Below are 17,823 nucleotides of genomic sequence, written 5' to 3' on the forward strand. Positions count from 1 at the left end.
AAGTATTTTTTTATAATAGCAAAAAATCAGAAATTTTCAACAATTAATATTGGGTAAATAAATTACTGTACGTCTATATGATGTTCTAGAAAGAATGGCATGAGAAGGGTTTTTTGTATGATGTTAACAGAAAACAGAAAATTATAAAATTGTATGTATACTGCAATTCTATCAATATTTTTGTTAAAATATTTTATGTGTCTACACACATGGAACTCACACCAAAGTGTTACTTTTTTTAGAATAGATTCTCTGCAGAAGGTCAAGTACAGGTAATTTTCTTTTTCTTTTTTTCCCAACTTTTGTTTTTGTCTATTTATGACAACAAACATATATCATTTGAGCAATATGAAAAATGTAAATGTTATTTAAACTACTGAGAGGCTGAGAATCTAAACACAGTGAATAATTAGAACTTTCATAAGTTTGCCTTACTTACATATGTTTGCAATGAGTAGCAACTTATAAATCTAAAAGTCAAAATTAGATTTTATTAGACTGAACAGAAGAAGGGAACTCAGGATCTAAATGCATAAATAATATGATGGATATAAAATTAATTCAATCGTCAAATTGCTACAATAAAGTTTCCCGACACTGCTATCTTTACTTTATTCTACTCTACTATTTTATTTCATTTCATTTTATTTGCCATGCCGTGCTGTTTGGGATATCTTGGTCCCCCGACCAGAGATTGAACCTGTGCCCCCGGCAATGAAAGTGTGGAGTCCTAACCACTGCACCACCAGGGAATTCCCTATCTTTCCTAGATTTTAATCCCTCACTATTATATGTTCAGTATTTATTATTAATAATGCTTTCTCTGCTATATCCAACATACAAATCAGAGAAATCTTTCCCTCTAATCTCCTCCCCAGTTGGTGATATCAGTCTTTACTCAGTTGCTCTCATATTAAAATGCATTCCAGTTTAATTTTTTGAAAACAGCATATTAAAAATCCAAGTCACTACCATCGAGTGTATTATCAGCACTCAAACAAAAACAAACACTTACATCATTCTCTTGCCCATCAGTGCCTGTACTGTGAACGCCGGGATAATGTTTCAGAAACTGGGCTACGTAGGTCATAATAGACTTCTCATCTGGTTTATCCACATCAACATCTGGAAAAACCAAACCCAAATGTGAATAAATTAAATAGCATTAAAAAGATTTTAATAATACAAACTTTGAAATCTAGAGAATATACCAAAAGACACTGTCCTAAATGCAAAAGAAAAATAGAGTACTATTTAGAGATGGTGACAGGAAAAACCAGTTTAGTCTGGATAATCCATGGGGGAAATTTTACGACTCAGAAAGATGACATATTTTAACCAAGAGCTTTTAGGAAAGTAGTACATGTTTCATTTAAATAATCTCTACACTCATCAGAAATATGAGATATATATAGTTGTTCCTACATTCTGTCTAGTTACTAAAATACAAATGATATGTACATTTCAGAGTTGGGGTAGATGAGTAGTAAAACATGCTAACAGATGTGGCACTGAATGACAAGTGACTACGTAGTCTACATACTACATATGGCCAAATATCAATTTATTTTAGAAAAGAGAGAGATGCCTTATGTCCAAGTCCTTATGCAGCTTCTCCATTGTGGAGCCTTCCGTCTAAGTCACTGTACTTTGAACAATCAAGTACTCTTTGAGTGAAACAGAGCCTGAAAAGATCTCAATCACTGTCATTTTAAAGTATATAGATGTTTACCTAATTAAATCAGTAAAAATCAAGCAAAGATATTTATATGAATTTAGTAATTATAGAATCTGGGTAAGACTGGATACATAAAAAGTGTTGAATGTTTTCAACAAGTCTTAAATATCCCTTTTAAAGGCAATGGAATAAGGGGTTACATTTGGAGATTAGAAATACAATATCTGCACCAATAGAGAAAAAAAACCAGAACAAACAAAAACCATGAAAATCAAAATATAAAACTGCCCTAATATTTTGTATTGTTTCTTGCGATTTGAAATATAATTTCTAGCGACCATCAATGTAGGATTTAAGAAGTGGTACAACTCTTAAAAGACTTAAAGATAATGTATTCTGGAATTCACGAGATGACTCAGAGGTGATTTTAGAAATGATAAGATCACTGATGTGGAGAATGCATGTGAAGAATAAAACTTTCATGAAGAGTGAAAGTGGAAACATTTAATACATGACTTAATATAGTATATGTTTTTAAATACACATGCGACTAAATCATAAAACAATTGTTATAATAGATACTGGTCTATTTAATCTGTATTCCTAAGAGTTTATATGTTCAAGTTGGCTAAAAACTTTTTTGAAGTGGAAGTTCTCATTAGGAAAATAATCACTTTATATGTGGGATAGCCTTGCATGTGGGCAAACTCAATTTCTGATGATCAAAGAAAATATTAAGATCCTCTGGTCTGGTGGATATGAAAGAACCATTCATATCCTCCTCCTATCCTACTCTAGGAAGAAATTTCAGCTCTGATGCATTCTCTGAAGTGAGGGCTGTGATATTTGTGTGTCTTTCCCCTTGAGCTGAGTAGTGTCCTGGATACTACTGGCTTTGTGTGTGTGTGGTGTGTGTGTGTGAAGACACAAGGTGGAAAGTCCTTGGCTCCCCTAGTGAGACTGGAGGGGGGGCGGGCACCACAGGTCCCTAAAATGTCAAGGGATCTCCATGCTGGCCGTCATCTCGGGTAGACACTGTTTTAGAGCTAGAAATGTTCATTCTGAAATCTCATCTTTAAAAATAACTTGCGGGACTTCCCTGGTGGTCCAGTGGTAAAGAATCCACCTTCCAATGAAGGGGACGCAGGTTTGATCCCCAGTCGGGGAACTAAGATCCCACATGCTGCAGGGCAACTAAGCCTGCGCCGCAGCTACTGAGCTCGCACGCTCTGAAGCCCTCGCGCCACAACTAGAGAGAAGCCCACGTGCCACAGTGAAGACCCGATGCAGCCAAAAAAAACAGATAAAATAAATAAAATAAAATATTTTAAAAAAACTTGCTTTCGCTGTATTTACATTTTTGCATTCATTAATGGAAATTTCCATAATTACCAAGCCAAATAAGGCATTATCTGGGACTTTTGGAAAATTCACTTTGACCCTTTTATTTCAATTTAACAAACAACTAGAAGTTTATTAAAGGCATCAAAATTGCCTTTTGAAGGCTTGACAGAGTTAACTCCATTTCCAGAAAGTCTTAAAATTCACAGCCTCACCAAGAAGTTGCCAAGAAATTCTAGTGAAAGATATTAGGTCAATCACTTGGGTAGTTTTCCTGACTGACACCTAAATACTGGGTAGTTATCAACATTTCTAAGTTTCTAATGACTAACATTTTAAAGATACGCTCTGAGATTACTAACAATTTTTTACTCTTCCGGATTCTCCTCCTCGCAGTACACTCACTTGTAAAACTTTCATTCCATCCTGAGGTACACTGAGTAAGTACAGTTCCCCTGGCTGGTACCACCCATGTCAAGGGCTGTTAGGAGCAACACAGCTGTATTTTGCTCCCGTGTATAGTGGCAAATATTTTTCCAAAAGAAAACTGGTGCAGGAAGATACTATTCCTTCCCACTTTTCAAAGTTTTCTGACCTCTCGGAAGGCATCTGTAATATCTGGGTTTAAGACATACAACCCTACTGAGTTGAGGGATACAAGAGCCAGCAGTCGCTCAACGTGCCTTCGGGATCTAGGAGTCTCGGGATTCCCAGCTCCGTTTCAGCAATAGTGAAAGCCTCCTCCAGGTTTTCCCGGTTAGATCTTCCTTTCACCTTCTCCAAGTCCACTAGTTCCGGTTGAATAGCATGGATGACTGAATGAAAGGCCACTCCACTTCTCCAACTCCGCCCGAAGTCTTTTACTTCTATTCCGCTCTGCCTTTAAAGAAAATAATGATAATGTCACTTTCTAAGCAGGTAATGCACACTTCCTCAAAGACTCAATCTAATCCTCCTCGGCAGTGGACGATGGGCAGTTAGCTATACCGGTATACTGGTTTTGAGAAAAAATAAGCAAAGCAAAATTTTTAATGGGTACCAAGATAAGGTGTAGAAATTCTGGTTCCATACTTAAAGAGTTTTCTATATTAGAGTTTTCAGTAATTGAAAGACTCAATGGAAAGCACATTTTTAAAGGAAACCAATAGAGAGAAAAAACACCTGACAAAATAAAAAAAGGGAACATTTTAAAAACACCGAAACTGGTAACAATTCACCATTGTGTATTTTTTTGAAGAAGTCTCTAACACATTTCTAATGAGAATGACAAGCAGCCTGTGTTGTACATGCACAGATGATAACAGATAGATATAATGTGGCTGAATTATATCAAATGCTGTAGAATGAACAAAATGCAAATGGTTGTGACGATGTCTCTAAACTAGTCACAAAAAACCCTATACTCGACATAAGTACAGACAAGATTCATTTACCCTACCATCAAACTGTTTGAGCAAATTGTTTTTTAAACTCTTTTTATAGAATTGCCTTGAGGGCAATGTGCTGGTGGCAAATCTTTGCTCTTTCGTGGATTTACTTCAAAGCCAGATATGATCACTAAGAAGTGATGCAAGTTTGTAGCAATATTTTGGTGTTGAAAAAACAAGCGAGGCAAGCTCACAATGAATAATTTTTCTCTACATGTAACTTATCAACCATAAAGACAGTTTCAAAAAGAGTTGCAAAGATGTCTTTGAGCAACATTTTTTGCTTAAGTCTAGAGCCTTTAAAAGTGATCAATAAATTAGGTAACATTCAGTAGATAAATATTCTGGTAGTTTCTTTTTAGAAATTTAGTCTCATTACAGTTGTTTCTAAATAAAGCAGAAATAATATCACTGAATTCTTCTTTTCTACTATGTTCTCAAAATTTCCACAAACTGTAAGAGACAATATATCTTACTGATACCGTGATTAATATAAAAAGTTGGTAAATGTCCTTACATTTTCTCTCTGCAAACTTTAAGCTTCACTTTAAATCATGTTCTACCAATGTATACTGAGTTTCCATAAAATATATTGTGCTAAAAATAACATCCTTGGACCTAATCACTGGCTTCTTAAATAAATATTTTAAAAACAATTTTGTAAGATTGCAGCAACATCTCTTAGTTCTTTTAGAGTTTCTGTCTCTGGTGGTAGAGATTTAATTTTTTCAGACAATGCCTGACACACTGGCAAATGTCCAGCCAGGTTAAACAGTATGTTCTTATTATCTATTCATTTGTACATTTGCCGCTGATTTTTCTTCCTATATTTTCCATTTGCCAACAGTTCCCCATTTCAAAACGTTTTTGTATGCACAGTCTCTTTATGCCACCTCACATTATTTTTTTAATTTTATTTTACATTTTTTTATTTTTATTTTTTTGAATTTTTTATTTTTTTTATACAGCAGGTTCTTATTAGTTATCTATTTTATACATATTAGTGTATTTATATCAAATTACATTTTAACAAATTGAGTTCTGGTTCAAGATGGCAGAGTAGAAGGACGTGCTCTCACTCCCTCTTGCGAGAACACCGGAATCACAACTAACTGCTGAACAATCATTGACAGGAAGACACTGGAACTCACCAAAAAAGATACCCCACAACCAAAGACAAAGGAGAAGTCACAATGAGACGGTACGAGGGGCACAATCACAATAAAATCAAATCCCATAACTGCTAGGTGGGTGACTCACAAACTGGAGAACACTTATACCACAGAAGTCCACCACTGGAGTGAAGGTTCTGAGCCCCACGTCAGGCTTCCCAAGCTGGGGGTCCTGCAATGGGAGGAGGAATTCCTAGAGAATCAGACTTTGAAGGCTAGCGGGATTTCACTGCAGGACTTCTACAAGACTACGGGAAACAGAGACTCCACTCTTGGAGGGCACACACAAAGTAGTGTGCATATCAGCACCCTGGGGGAAGGAGCAGTGACACCATAGGAGACTAAACCAGACCTACCTGCTAGTGTTGCAGGGTCTCCTGCAGAGGTGGGGGGTGGCTCTATCTCACTGTGAAGACAAGGACACTGGCAGCAGAAATTCTGGGAAGTACTCCTTGGCTTGATCCCTCCCAGAGTCCACCATTAGCCCCACCAAAGAGCCCAGGGAGACTCCAGTGTTGGGTTGCCTCAGGTCAAACAACCAACAGGGAGGAAACCCAGCCTCACCCATCATCAGACAAGCGGATTAAAGTTTTACTGAGCTCTGCCCACCAGAGCAATAGCCAGCTCTACCCACCACCAGTCCCTCCCATCAGGAAACTTGCACAGGTTTCTTAGATAGCCTCACCCACCAGAGGGCACACAGCAGAAGCAAGAAGAACTACAGTCCTGCAGCCTGTGGAACTAAAACCACATTCACAGAAAGATAGACAAGATGAAAAGGCAGAGGGCTATGTACCAGATGAAGCAACAAGATAAAACTTCAGAAAAACAACTAAATGAAGTGGAGATAGGCAACCTTCCAGAAATAGAATTCAGAATAATGATGGTGAAGATGACCCAGGACCTCAGAAAAAGAATGGAGGCAAAGATCAAGAAGATGCAAGAAATGTTTAACAAAGACCTAGAAGAAGAATTGAAGAACAAAAAACAGAGATGAACAATACAATAACTGAGAGGAAAAATACACTAGAAGGAATCAATAGCAGAATAACTGAGGCTGAAGAACGGATAAGTGACCTGGAAGACAGAATGGTGGAATTCACTGCTGTAGAACAGAATAGAGAAAAAAGAATGAAAAGAAATGAAGACAGCCTAACAGACCTCTGGGACAACATGAAATGCACCCCTATATTCACATTACAGGGGTCCTAGAAGGAGAAGAGAGAGAGAAAGGACCAGAGAAAATATCTGAAGAGATAAGAGTCGAAAACTTCCCTAACATGGGAAAGGAAATAGCCACCCAACTCCAGAAAGTGCAGAGAGTCTCATACAGGAGAAACCCAAGGAGAAACACGCCAAGACACATAGTAATCAAATCGGCAAAAATTAAAGACAAAGAAAAATTATTGAAATCAGCAAGGGAAAAACAACAAATAACATACAAGGGAACTCCCATAAGGTTTAACAGTTGATTTCTCAGCAGAAATTCTACAAACCAGAAGGGAGTGCCATGATATACTTAAAGTAATGAGAGGGAAGAACCTACAAACAAGATTACTCTACCCAGCAAGGATCTCATTCAGATTCTGGGGAGAAATCAAAAGCTTTCCTGACAAGCAAAAGCTAAGAGAATTCAGCACCACCAAACCAGCTCTACAACAATGCTAAAAGAACTTCTCTAAGTGGGAAACACAACAGAAGAAAAGGACCCACAAAACCAAACCCAAAACAATTAACAAAATGGTAATAGGAACATACATATCAATAATTACCTTAAATTTGAATGGATTAAATGCTCCAACCAAAAGACACAGGCTTGCTAAATGGATACAAAAACAAGACCCATATATATGCTGTCTACAAGAGACCTAGGGACACATACAGTCTGAAAGTGAGGGGATGGAAAAAGATACTCCATGCAAATGGAAATCAAAAGAAAGCTGGAGTAGCCATACTCATGTCAGATAAAATAGACTTTAAAATAAAGAATGTTATAAGACACAAGGAAGGACACTACATAATGATCAAGATATCAATCCAAGAAGAAGATGTAACATTTATAAATATATATGCACCCAACATAGGAGCACCTCAATACATAAGGCAACTGCTAAAAGCTATAAAAGGGGAAATCGACAGTAACACAATAACAGTGGGGGATTTTAACACCTCACTTACACCAATGGACAGATCATCCAAACAGAAAATTAATAAGGAAACACAAGCTTTAAATGACATAATAGACCAGATAGATTTAATTGATATTTATAGGAAATTCCATCCAAAAACAGCAGATTACGCTTTATTCTCAAGTGCACATGGAACATTCTCCAGGATGGATAACATCTTGGGTCACAAATCAAGGCCTCAGTAAATTTAAGAAAACTGAAATCGTATCAAGCATCTTTTCCAACCACAACGCTATAAGATTAGAAATCACTTACAGGGAAAAAAACGTAACAAACACAAACACACGGACGCTAAACAATACATTACTAAACAACCCAGAGATCACTGAAGAAATCAAAGGGAATTCAAAACATACCTAGAGAAAAATGACAATAAAAACACAACGATCCAAAACCTATGGGATGCAGCAAAAGCAGTTCTAAGAGGGAAGTTCATAACTATACAAGCCTACTTCAAGAAACAAGAAAAATCTCAAATAAACAATCTAAACTTACACCTAAAGGAACTAGAGAGAGAAGAACAAACAAAACCTAAAGTTAGCAGAAGGAAAGAAATCATAAAGATCAGAGCAGAAGTAAATGAAATAGAAACAAAGAAAACAATAGCAAAGATCAATAAAACTAAAAGCTGGTTCTTGGAGAAGATAAACAAAATTGATAAACCATTAGCCAGATTCATCAAGAAAAAGAGGGAGAGGACTCAAATCAATAAAATTAGAAATGAAAAAGGAGAAGTTACAACAGACACCGCAGAAATACAAAGCATCCTAAGAAACTACTACAAGCAACTCTATACCAATAAAATGGACAACCTGTAAGAAATGGACAAATTTTTAGAGAGGTATAACCTTCCAAGACTGAACCAGGAAGAAATAGAAAATATGAACAGACCAATCACAAGTAATGAAATTTAAACTGTGATTAAAAATCTTCCAACAAACAGAAGTCCAGGACCAGATGGCTTCACAGGTGAATTCTATCAAACATTTAAAGAAGAGCTAACACCCATCCTTCTCAAACTCTTCCAAAACATTGCAGAGGAAGGAACACTCCCAAACTCATTCTACGAGGCCACCATCACCCTGATACAAAAACCAGACAAAGATACTACAAAAAAAGAAAATTACAGACCAATATCACTGATGAATATACATGCAAAAATCCTCAACAAAATACTAGCAAACAGAATCCAACAACATATTAAAGGGATCATACACCATGATCAAGTGTGTTTATCAATATACGCAAATCAATCAATGTGATACACCATATTAAATAATTGAAGAGTAAAAACCATACGATCATCTCAATAGATGCAGAGAAAGCTTTTGACAAAATTCAATACCCATTTATGATAAAAACTCTCAGAAAGAGGGCATAGAGGGAAACTACCTCAACATAATAAAGGCCATATACGACAAAGCCACAGCAAACATCATTCTCAATAGTGAAAAACTGAAAGCATTTCCTCTAAGATCAGGAACAAGACAAGGAGGTCCACTCTCACCACTATTATTCAACATAATATTTGAAGTCCTAGCCACGGCAATCAGAGAAGAAAAAGAAATAAAAGGAATACAAATTGGAAAAGAAGTAAAACTGTCATTGTTTGCAGACGACATGATACTATACATAGAGAATCCTAAAGAGGCCACCAGAAAACTATTAGAGCTAATCGATGAATTTGGTAAAGTTGCAGGATACAAAATTAATGCATAGAAATCTCTTGCATTCCTATACACTAACAATGAAAGGTCAGAAAGAGAAATTAAGTAAACAATCCCATTTAGCATTGCAACAAAATGAATAAAATACCTAGGAATAAACCTACCTATGGAGACAAAAGACCTTTATGCAGAAAACTATAAGACACTGATGAAAGAAATTAAAGATGATACCAACAGATGGAGAGATATGCCATGTTCTTGGATTGGAAGAATCAATATTGTGAAAATGACTATACTACCCAAAGCAATCTACAGATTCAATGCAATCTCTATCAAATTACCAATGGCATTTTTTACATAACTAGAAGAAAAAATCTTAAAATTTGTATGGAGACACAAAAGACCCCAAATAGCCAAAGCAGTCTTGAGAACAAAAAACGGAGCTGGAGGAATCAGACTCCCTGACTTCAGACTATACTACAAAGCTACAGTAAGCAAGACAATATGGTACCGGCACAGAAACAGAAATATAGATCAATGGAACAAGATAGAAAGCCCAGAGATAAACCCACACACCTATGGTCAACTAATCTATGACAAAGGAGGCAAGAACATACAATGGAGAAAAGACAGTCTCTTCAATAAGTGGTGCTGGGAAAACTGGACAGCTACATGTAAAAGAATGAAATTAGAACACTCCCTAACACCATAAACAAAAAGAAACTCAAAATGGATTAGAGACCTATATGTAAGACCAGACACTATAAAACCCTTAGAGGAAAACATAGGAAGAACACTCTTTGACATAAACCACAGCAAGGTCTTTTTTGATCCACCTCCTAGAGTAATGGAAATAAAAACAAAAATAAACAAATTGGAACTAATGAAACTTAAAAGCTTTTGCACAGCAAAGGAAACCATAAACAAGATGAAAAGACAACCCACAGAATGGGAGAAAATATTTGCAAACGAATCAACAGACAAAGGATTAATCTCCAAAATAAACAGCTCATGCAGCTCAATATTAAAAAAACAAAGAACCCAATCCAAAAATGGGCAGAAGACCTAAATAGACTTTTCTCCAAAGAAGACATACAGATGGCCAAGAGGCACATGAAAAGTTGCTCAACATCACTAATTATTAGGGAACTGCAAATCAAAACTACAATGAGGTATCACCTCACACCAGTTAGAATGGGCATCATCAGAAAATCTACAAACAACAAATGCTGGAGAGGGTGTGGAGAAAAGGGAACCTTCTTGCACTGTTGGTGGGAATGTAAATTGTTACAGCCACTATGGAGAACAGTATGGAGGTTCCTTAAAAAACTAAAAATAGAGTTACCATATGATCCAGCAATCCCACTATTGGGCATATACCCAGACAAAACCATAACTCAAAAAGACTCATGTAACACAATGTTTATTGCAGCACTATTTACAATAGCCAGGTCACGGAAGCAACCTAAATGTCCATCGACAGACTAATGGATAAAGAAGATGTGGTACATATATACATTGGAATATTACTCAGCCATAAAAAGGAATGCAACTGGGTCATTTGTAGAGATGTGGGTGGATCTAGAGACCGTCATACAGAGTGAAGTAAGTCAGAAACAGAAAAACAAATATCGTATATTAATGCATATATGTGGAACCTTGAAAAATGGTACAGATCAACCAGTTTGCAGGGCAGAAATAGAGACACAGATGTAGAAAACCAACGTATGGACAGCAAGGGGGGAAAGCGGCCAGGGGTGGGGGTGGTGATGTGATGAATTGGGAGATTAGGATTGACATGTATACACTGATGTGTGTAAAATGGATGACTAATAAGAACCTGCTGTATAAAAAAAAAAAAAGAAAACTAAAAAAAAAAATTAAGGTGGGTGTAAATAAGTGAACAGCTGATAAATATTCATCATGTATTAGATATTTTCTGATTTTCTTGAATTTTATTGTATATATAAAATGTTTTCCTAAATATTCACCATGTTGGAACAATTAAAAATGGTTTGTTACATGGTCTTCCTCCTTATTTGTTGAATACACACACACACACAGACGCACGCACACACACTTATAATGTTTTGTATTAGATCAAACTAGTAGGTGATATTCCTAAAAAGCTTTAGTCCAAGCCTCTGAACTGTAGATACAAAATCAAAGAAAATGTAGATACCTCACTTAAAGAAGTGATACAAACTGAAAGAAACTTAGATACATCACTTAAAGAAGTACATCCAATTTATAGGCTAATAAATATTTGCTTCAAGTTATTTTGAATGGGTCTGTATACACATGTCTTGATTTGTTTGGTTATCTTACTGATTTTTGTCCTAAAATACAACTGTTCTTAGACATTTGAAAAGAAGGTATGCAAATGTCAGACATGCTTTCATTTCTGACAGTATAGATAGCAGATGAAATTGGTAAAAAAAAAAAAAAAAAAAGAAGGGGGGATTAACTATCTTGTGTTACTGAAACAGTTTTTTGATTTACTTATCAAGTATTTTGAAATTTTATATGAAACCTCAATACACTCCGACAATTTGGTGCTCACTGGATGTTTTATCCTTTCTCGCCATCTTCAGTCTTGTGAGATGGATAAACCTTCACACTACGGAGTCTCACAAATGATAATTTTACAGACATGTCATATACTGAACTAGGTACAGATTCTAAAGTTATTTTATCCATGTCAGGTAAGAAATTGCTTGAAAAATAAATACCAGGATAGTGTAAAATAGCTTTTAGAAAAATTATCGACAATGTGGGAGCATGACAGAATCATGTGTTCATTCCAGACTATTCATGGCAGAAAGCGGTCATCTCCCTAAATCTCTACAATTTATGCAGCTGTTAAATAAATGGATCTCATTGAGGTGTTGATAGGTGGAGAATCCTTGGGTCCACAAATCTGGACATTTATACAGGTAAGGAAAATACAACTTCCACCAATGTTACAAACATACAAGTTGCAGGAATGACGATTATTATTAGACCCCTGCACATCATGTGTGAAACAAAACTTATGCAGGAAAACTCCAACATCATTGAATTTGATTTTATTTCAAGCTATATAATATTAAATGAAAATTTATTTACTTTGTTTAATTAAATGCTGTGTGGAGCAAGAGACAACAGAATGTCACATTGACATTATTACAAATTTTTATCGTGATAGCATCATGATATATGTTGTAGCATGTGGTCACCAGTCCTCTCCTACCCAACATGTTTCTTCTCCCTGCTTGGTTAAGCTGCAAAAGAGATTAGTAATACCCACTGTAGATGGAATGCAAAGAGCATGCCAGCAATGTGGGAAGGGCTTTTAATTTCATCCCTACTAGAGTCCCAAGAGTCACAAAGCTTTGCTTTCAGAAATATTTTTAATTGCAACTTGAATCATAAAAATATACCCCAAATTAGAAAACCATCAACACACTTTACAAGTTAAATAAAACTATACGTTAGTAACACTAATTACATCTTCTGTACGTTTATTTTTTTCTCTCCTTATTTTTGCTCTTCAAACTCTTTAAAAATAGAACTTCCTGTGTTTAGTGCCTCAGTGTTTTATAATGATAAGTACTTGTTTACAACTATTTTCCAGAAGGAGAGAATTAGATGTGGGTTATATCTAGGCATGTGAAACAAAATAGAAAGCGAGTTAATTTTACATGTCATTTAGGAAAATCTTACAAAAACACATCTTCTAGGTGAAGAGATCTTATTACGTACCACATCTGACCACAAAATATTGGTATGATCAACTTGAAACTCTATTGCAATTGCTATGAGAAAGTACTTTTTGAGAGTAGTAAGTTTATATCCAGTATCCTCACATATATGTGCACACATGTAAATTTATTATGCTTAGAAGCAAACTCCCAGTCCATATAGCTGGAGCTGACAAAAGAATGTACATTCCAGATAAAAGATAAGATCAAAGAAAACATTAAAAAATAAAATTGCCAGAAAGTGTCAAGGTATAAAAACAAATATGATTATTTCAGAATGTGGATCTCAGTCCACAATATTATTAAATAGAACTCAATAGTCTTACGAAGAGATAATCACGTTTAAACCTCTAATTTATTTGTGTAAAAATTATCTAATAGCAGCAGAAAATCCAAACAATGACCTAAATGGCATTAGTCCTCATGCTAATCAAGCGTAGGGATTAAACAACTTAATTGGGTCCCATCACACAAGTGAAGAAGGATTTAGTTTTATTACAACATTTTCCTAGAGTATCAGGGATGCTTTCTGTTTACATTTTAATTCAAGGGAAGAGTGAAATGAGAGCCGGAGCAAAGCCATTCATTCCTCTGTCTCCATAAATTTTGCAATCACTGGAATGTGCACTCAGTCATAAATTGATAACTCAAATTATTCAAGGGTTTCTAATTTAAACAAACTCCTTCTTGGTACTTACTTGGCGACTGTGTACTGGACCCAGTTTAATAAAGCCTTCTTAGCATTTCCTTGGATCTTGGTGGCCACCTTCCGTTTGCTTGGGGGGCTGGTGGTCTCAGAGCTGACCACGCTGTCCACGGAGGATGTGCTGCTGGACAGAGGCTGCAGCTGCGGTAGGTTGCTGGTCAACTCCTCAATCTGCGTGTGCATCAAACAGTCGGCAAAACGTCAGCATTACGTCAGCATTATCTTTGTTCTTCTCTTCTCAGGTGGTTTAATTTTCCAACTTGATTGATCTTAACACCCTTAACCTCGCAACAGTATAAGCTCTTAAAGGGCACGACCAATGTCTTACTCCTGTTTGCACTTCCTTCCACATCTAAAATGGGACCTTGTACACAGTAATGAACACTTGTTAAATACATGCATGAATGAAGAAAACAAAACCTAATGGTTCTCCAGACTCAAAGGATGTACACACCAAGAGTGAATCCTAATGTAAACTACAAACCTTGAAATGACAGTGATGTGTCAGTAAAGGTTCATTAATTGTAACCAATGTTCCACTCCCATGGGGGATACTGGTTAAGGGGAGGCTATGCATGTGTGGGTGCAGGAGGTACATGGGAAATTTCTGTACTCTGTGCTCAGTTTTGCTGAGAACCTCAAACTGCTCTAAAAAATAAAGTCCATTTCTTTAAAAAAACGACCTTACGGCTAGAAGAATTATCCCAGAGAGAACAGCAAGTTAATTTCTCCCCTTAATGACTAATAGGAGCATAGAATCGCTCCCTTCCAGAGGACAAAGAAAAACTTCCTGAACTCTTTTTACACCAATATTTCATCTCCATCGTGTTCTACCCACTTCTCGGACTGGGTACCTGGCCGAGTTCTTTGGGGAGTTCCATATATAACACCTTAGTCGAGAAAAAGAGGGCATTTTTGCCAACAAAAAACAATGTACATGTGAAGGTCACATCTCTGCTAACTTGAGGTTCAGCCGCAAAGGTACAGAAAATGAGGGCATTATTCATCATTAAAATGTCCACCACTACCTCCATCTGTGACATTTATATCAACTGAAAAGGGAGCTGAAGAAGTACAATACCTGGAAATACAGAATAATGGTCCACATCAGTCCGAGAACTATCGAGGGTCGGCCATCAGCTATATCAGTGGAGTTAATGTTGACTAATTTAATCTGTTTAAAAAGAAAAACTGTACTAGTAATGTACTAGAAGATTACAGACCATTTAATTATGCAATAAGTAGCACTTGACTAGACGTCAATAACATGTGGTCATGCCTGGGCAGCAGTACACAAGAGGAAGCAGGGTGAGCCATAGAAACATGGTTTCAGTGGAAATTTCAGGGGCATTCATTAGGTGCACACAATAAACACAACTACAGAATGAATTTCAAAAACTGGTTTAAAGTTGAAAAAAATATGACATCATGCGAGGAATTACCAACAAAACGCCAGACAGGAAAAAAAAAAAAAGGTTATTCTTTACATTCAGAGGTTGACTGGAATGGAAAAGAAACTGTGAGGGGAAGTTTAAGAAGATGCACTTACTTTGAAATTTGTTACCAAATAGCATGAAACTTATGTTCTCTTTTACCTATAAAAGTCAGCAGTTAAAAATTCTAAAATTTGTACTAACCGGTGATCCTCTGTACATGGACTGACATGAAAAACAAAGGGAGAAGATGATACATATATATAAATAGTCCTTCAAAATCCACATTATTTGCTCAAAGGGAATAAAAATGCAGGTGGTAAATTTAGAGCGTGATTCGCAGAATACATTTTAAAGATAAAGGAAAGGCAAGAAATAGTTAATTATTAAGAGAAACAGTTAAGAGAGTAGAAAGAGACTGGGGGGATTCAGTTCCCTACTTTGGGGCACTGACAACTGTAAAGCACTCAGAATTAATCTGTCGACAATTGTCCCCAATTATTCATTTCAATGTCTTCCTAACTATGAAGAAGTCCCAGGAACATAGACTTGTATGGTAGGTCTAGCTCAGTCAACCTCTACAGAATACAGTTAGCTACTTATCCTCCTCTTCATAATCCCTGGACAAATGAGAAAAAAACTAAAGTACTTCTTAGACTTCTAGCTCAATAATTCTCAGCCAAGGGCTTCCCTGGTGGCGCAGTGGTTGAGAGTCCGCCTGACGATGCAGGGGACACGGGTTCGTGCCCCGGTCCGGGAAGATCCCACATGCCGCGGAGCAGCTGGGCCCGTGAGCCATGGCCGCTGAGCCTGCGCGTCCGGAGCCCGTGCTCCGCAACGGGAGAGGCCACAGCAGTGAGAGGCTCGCGTACCGCAAAAACAAACAAACAAGCAACAAAAAAAAATAATTCTCAGCCAAGATTTAATAAGGTGTGATACTAAAATAAAGTTCAGAAGTTTGTAAATAGCTTACTTTTTAAAAAATATCAGAAGCAAAATCATCCCACAATCACCTTACTCTTGAGTAATTGGTTTAAATTTACTAGTTATACATCTGAGGAGTAAAGTAAAAGCTAGCACAAAAGTCATTGTAAATAATTTGAGATATACCCATGGGATTTTATCTCACTGCTGAAGTTCATTCAGCAGGTTCAGAGACAGAAAAAAATTGAGAACTTCCACAGATCACAAGATCATATGTCTACTTCTTTTAAACCTAGCACTGTGTAAGATATAAAATACTTGTTGGTGGAAAATAAAGAGTGTCACATTTCTTTAATCTTTTATGACAGAACCTATTACAATCTTTATAATCATTTTGACGGCTCCATTTTACAATTTCTCCAGAATTTTCTCTATATCCATTTTAGTGTCCACGGGCCACAAATTTGTAATACATGCTAATAACCACAAGATTAATGCCTTTCATAGAGGACAAATTATTTCTCTTTCCTTATATATCATTCTTTTTGAAAATGCAATTGAATATATAAGTTGAATTTCCTACCTCAACCCAGCTCCAACTGCACTTTGAAGTTTATACGCTCAGCTTATTACAGAATCTGAAGATCTTTTGCTCAACTTGTGAAGAAAGAACGTTTTTCAAAATTATTTTCTTTCTTAAAAACTTAAAAACCATAATGGGTTTGGGGAGCACAGGTTCTTTGCCTGTTATACCTCCTCTCCCTTGCAAAATCCTATGAAATATACAATAAACTTTTAATAGCCCTAATATTGTGGGAGGGGCAATAGAGACACATCCAAAGAGACCGAAGAATTCCAGAAACCAGAAAGGATGAATCACATAGATGGACCTCACCTCAGACCTTCTGAGCCAGAAAATAAGGAAGGCGACCTAAGAATCTGTTTTAACAAAACCTCTAGGTTTGGAGAAGTTTGATTTTGTAAGCCAGAGGCCCGAACGGACTGAATTATCTTCAAAATTCACATGTTGAGGCCCTAACCCCCAATGTGACTGCATTTGGAGACAGAACCTTTAAGGAGACAATTAAGGTGAAACAACGTTATAAGAGTGAGCCCTAATCCAATAGGACTGGTATCCTTATAAGAAGAGGAAGAAACACCGGAACCCTCACTCTCACTTTCTCTCTTTCTCTCTGCACACACACACAAGAAAGGTCACGTGAAGGCACAGTGCCAAAGCAGCTGTCGGCGAGCCTGGAAAAAAGGAGGAAATCAACCCTGATGACACCTTGATCTTGGACTTTCAGCCTCCAGAACTGTGAGAAAATACATTTCTGTTGTTTAAGCTAATACCAGTCTGTGGTATTCTGTTATGGCAGCCATAGCAGACTAATACAAGGTCCACAGACCTTTCAAAAAAATATTGGAATTATTTGGGAAAAATTTCAAAAAAAATTAAATAAAAAATCCAGACTACCAGCTTTTCTTGATACATTGGAAAACCTAATGAACAGATGCATCACCACTTTACGAGTTGTTTTCT

General features: G+C 36.6%; 1 protein-coding gene across 1 annotated transcript in view; it reads right to left on the minus strand.

Annotated features, from left to right (window-relative positions):
* Positions 1 to 17,823, minus strand: part of SYNE1 (spectrin repeat containing nuclear envelope protein 1) — a 457,027-nt gene that overhangs the window by 332,680 nt on the left and 106,524 nt on the right. Inside the window, exons 5-8 of the mRNA XM_073789748.1 lie at positions 15,005 to 15,097; positions 13,916 to 14,094; positions 3,703 to 3,899; positions 1,016 to 1,125 (exon numbers count right to left, since the gene is read on the minus strand). Coding sequence (XP_073645849.1) covers positions 1,016 to 1,125; positions 3,703 to 3,899; positions 13,916 to 14,094; positions 15,005 to 15,097 — 579 coding nt within the window. The remainder of the gene's footprint in view (positions 1 to 1,015; positions 1,126 to 3,702; positions 3,900 to 13,915; positions 14,095 to 15,004; positions 15,098 to 17,823) is intronic.

The sequence above is a fragment of the Tursiops truncatus genome, chromosome 12 (genome assembly GCF_011762595.2).
Source record: "Tursiops truncatus isolate mTurTru1 chromosome 12, mTurTru1.mat.Y, whole genome shotgun sequence".
NCBI classification, from domain to species: Eukaryota; Metazoa; Chordata; class Mammalia; order Artiodactyla; family Delphinidae; genus Tursiops; species Tursiops truncatus.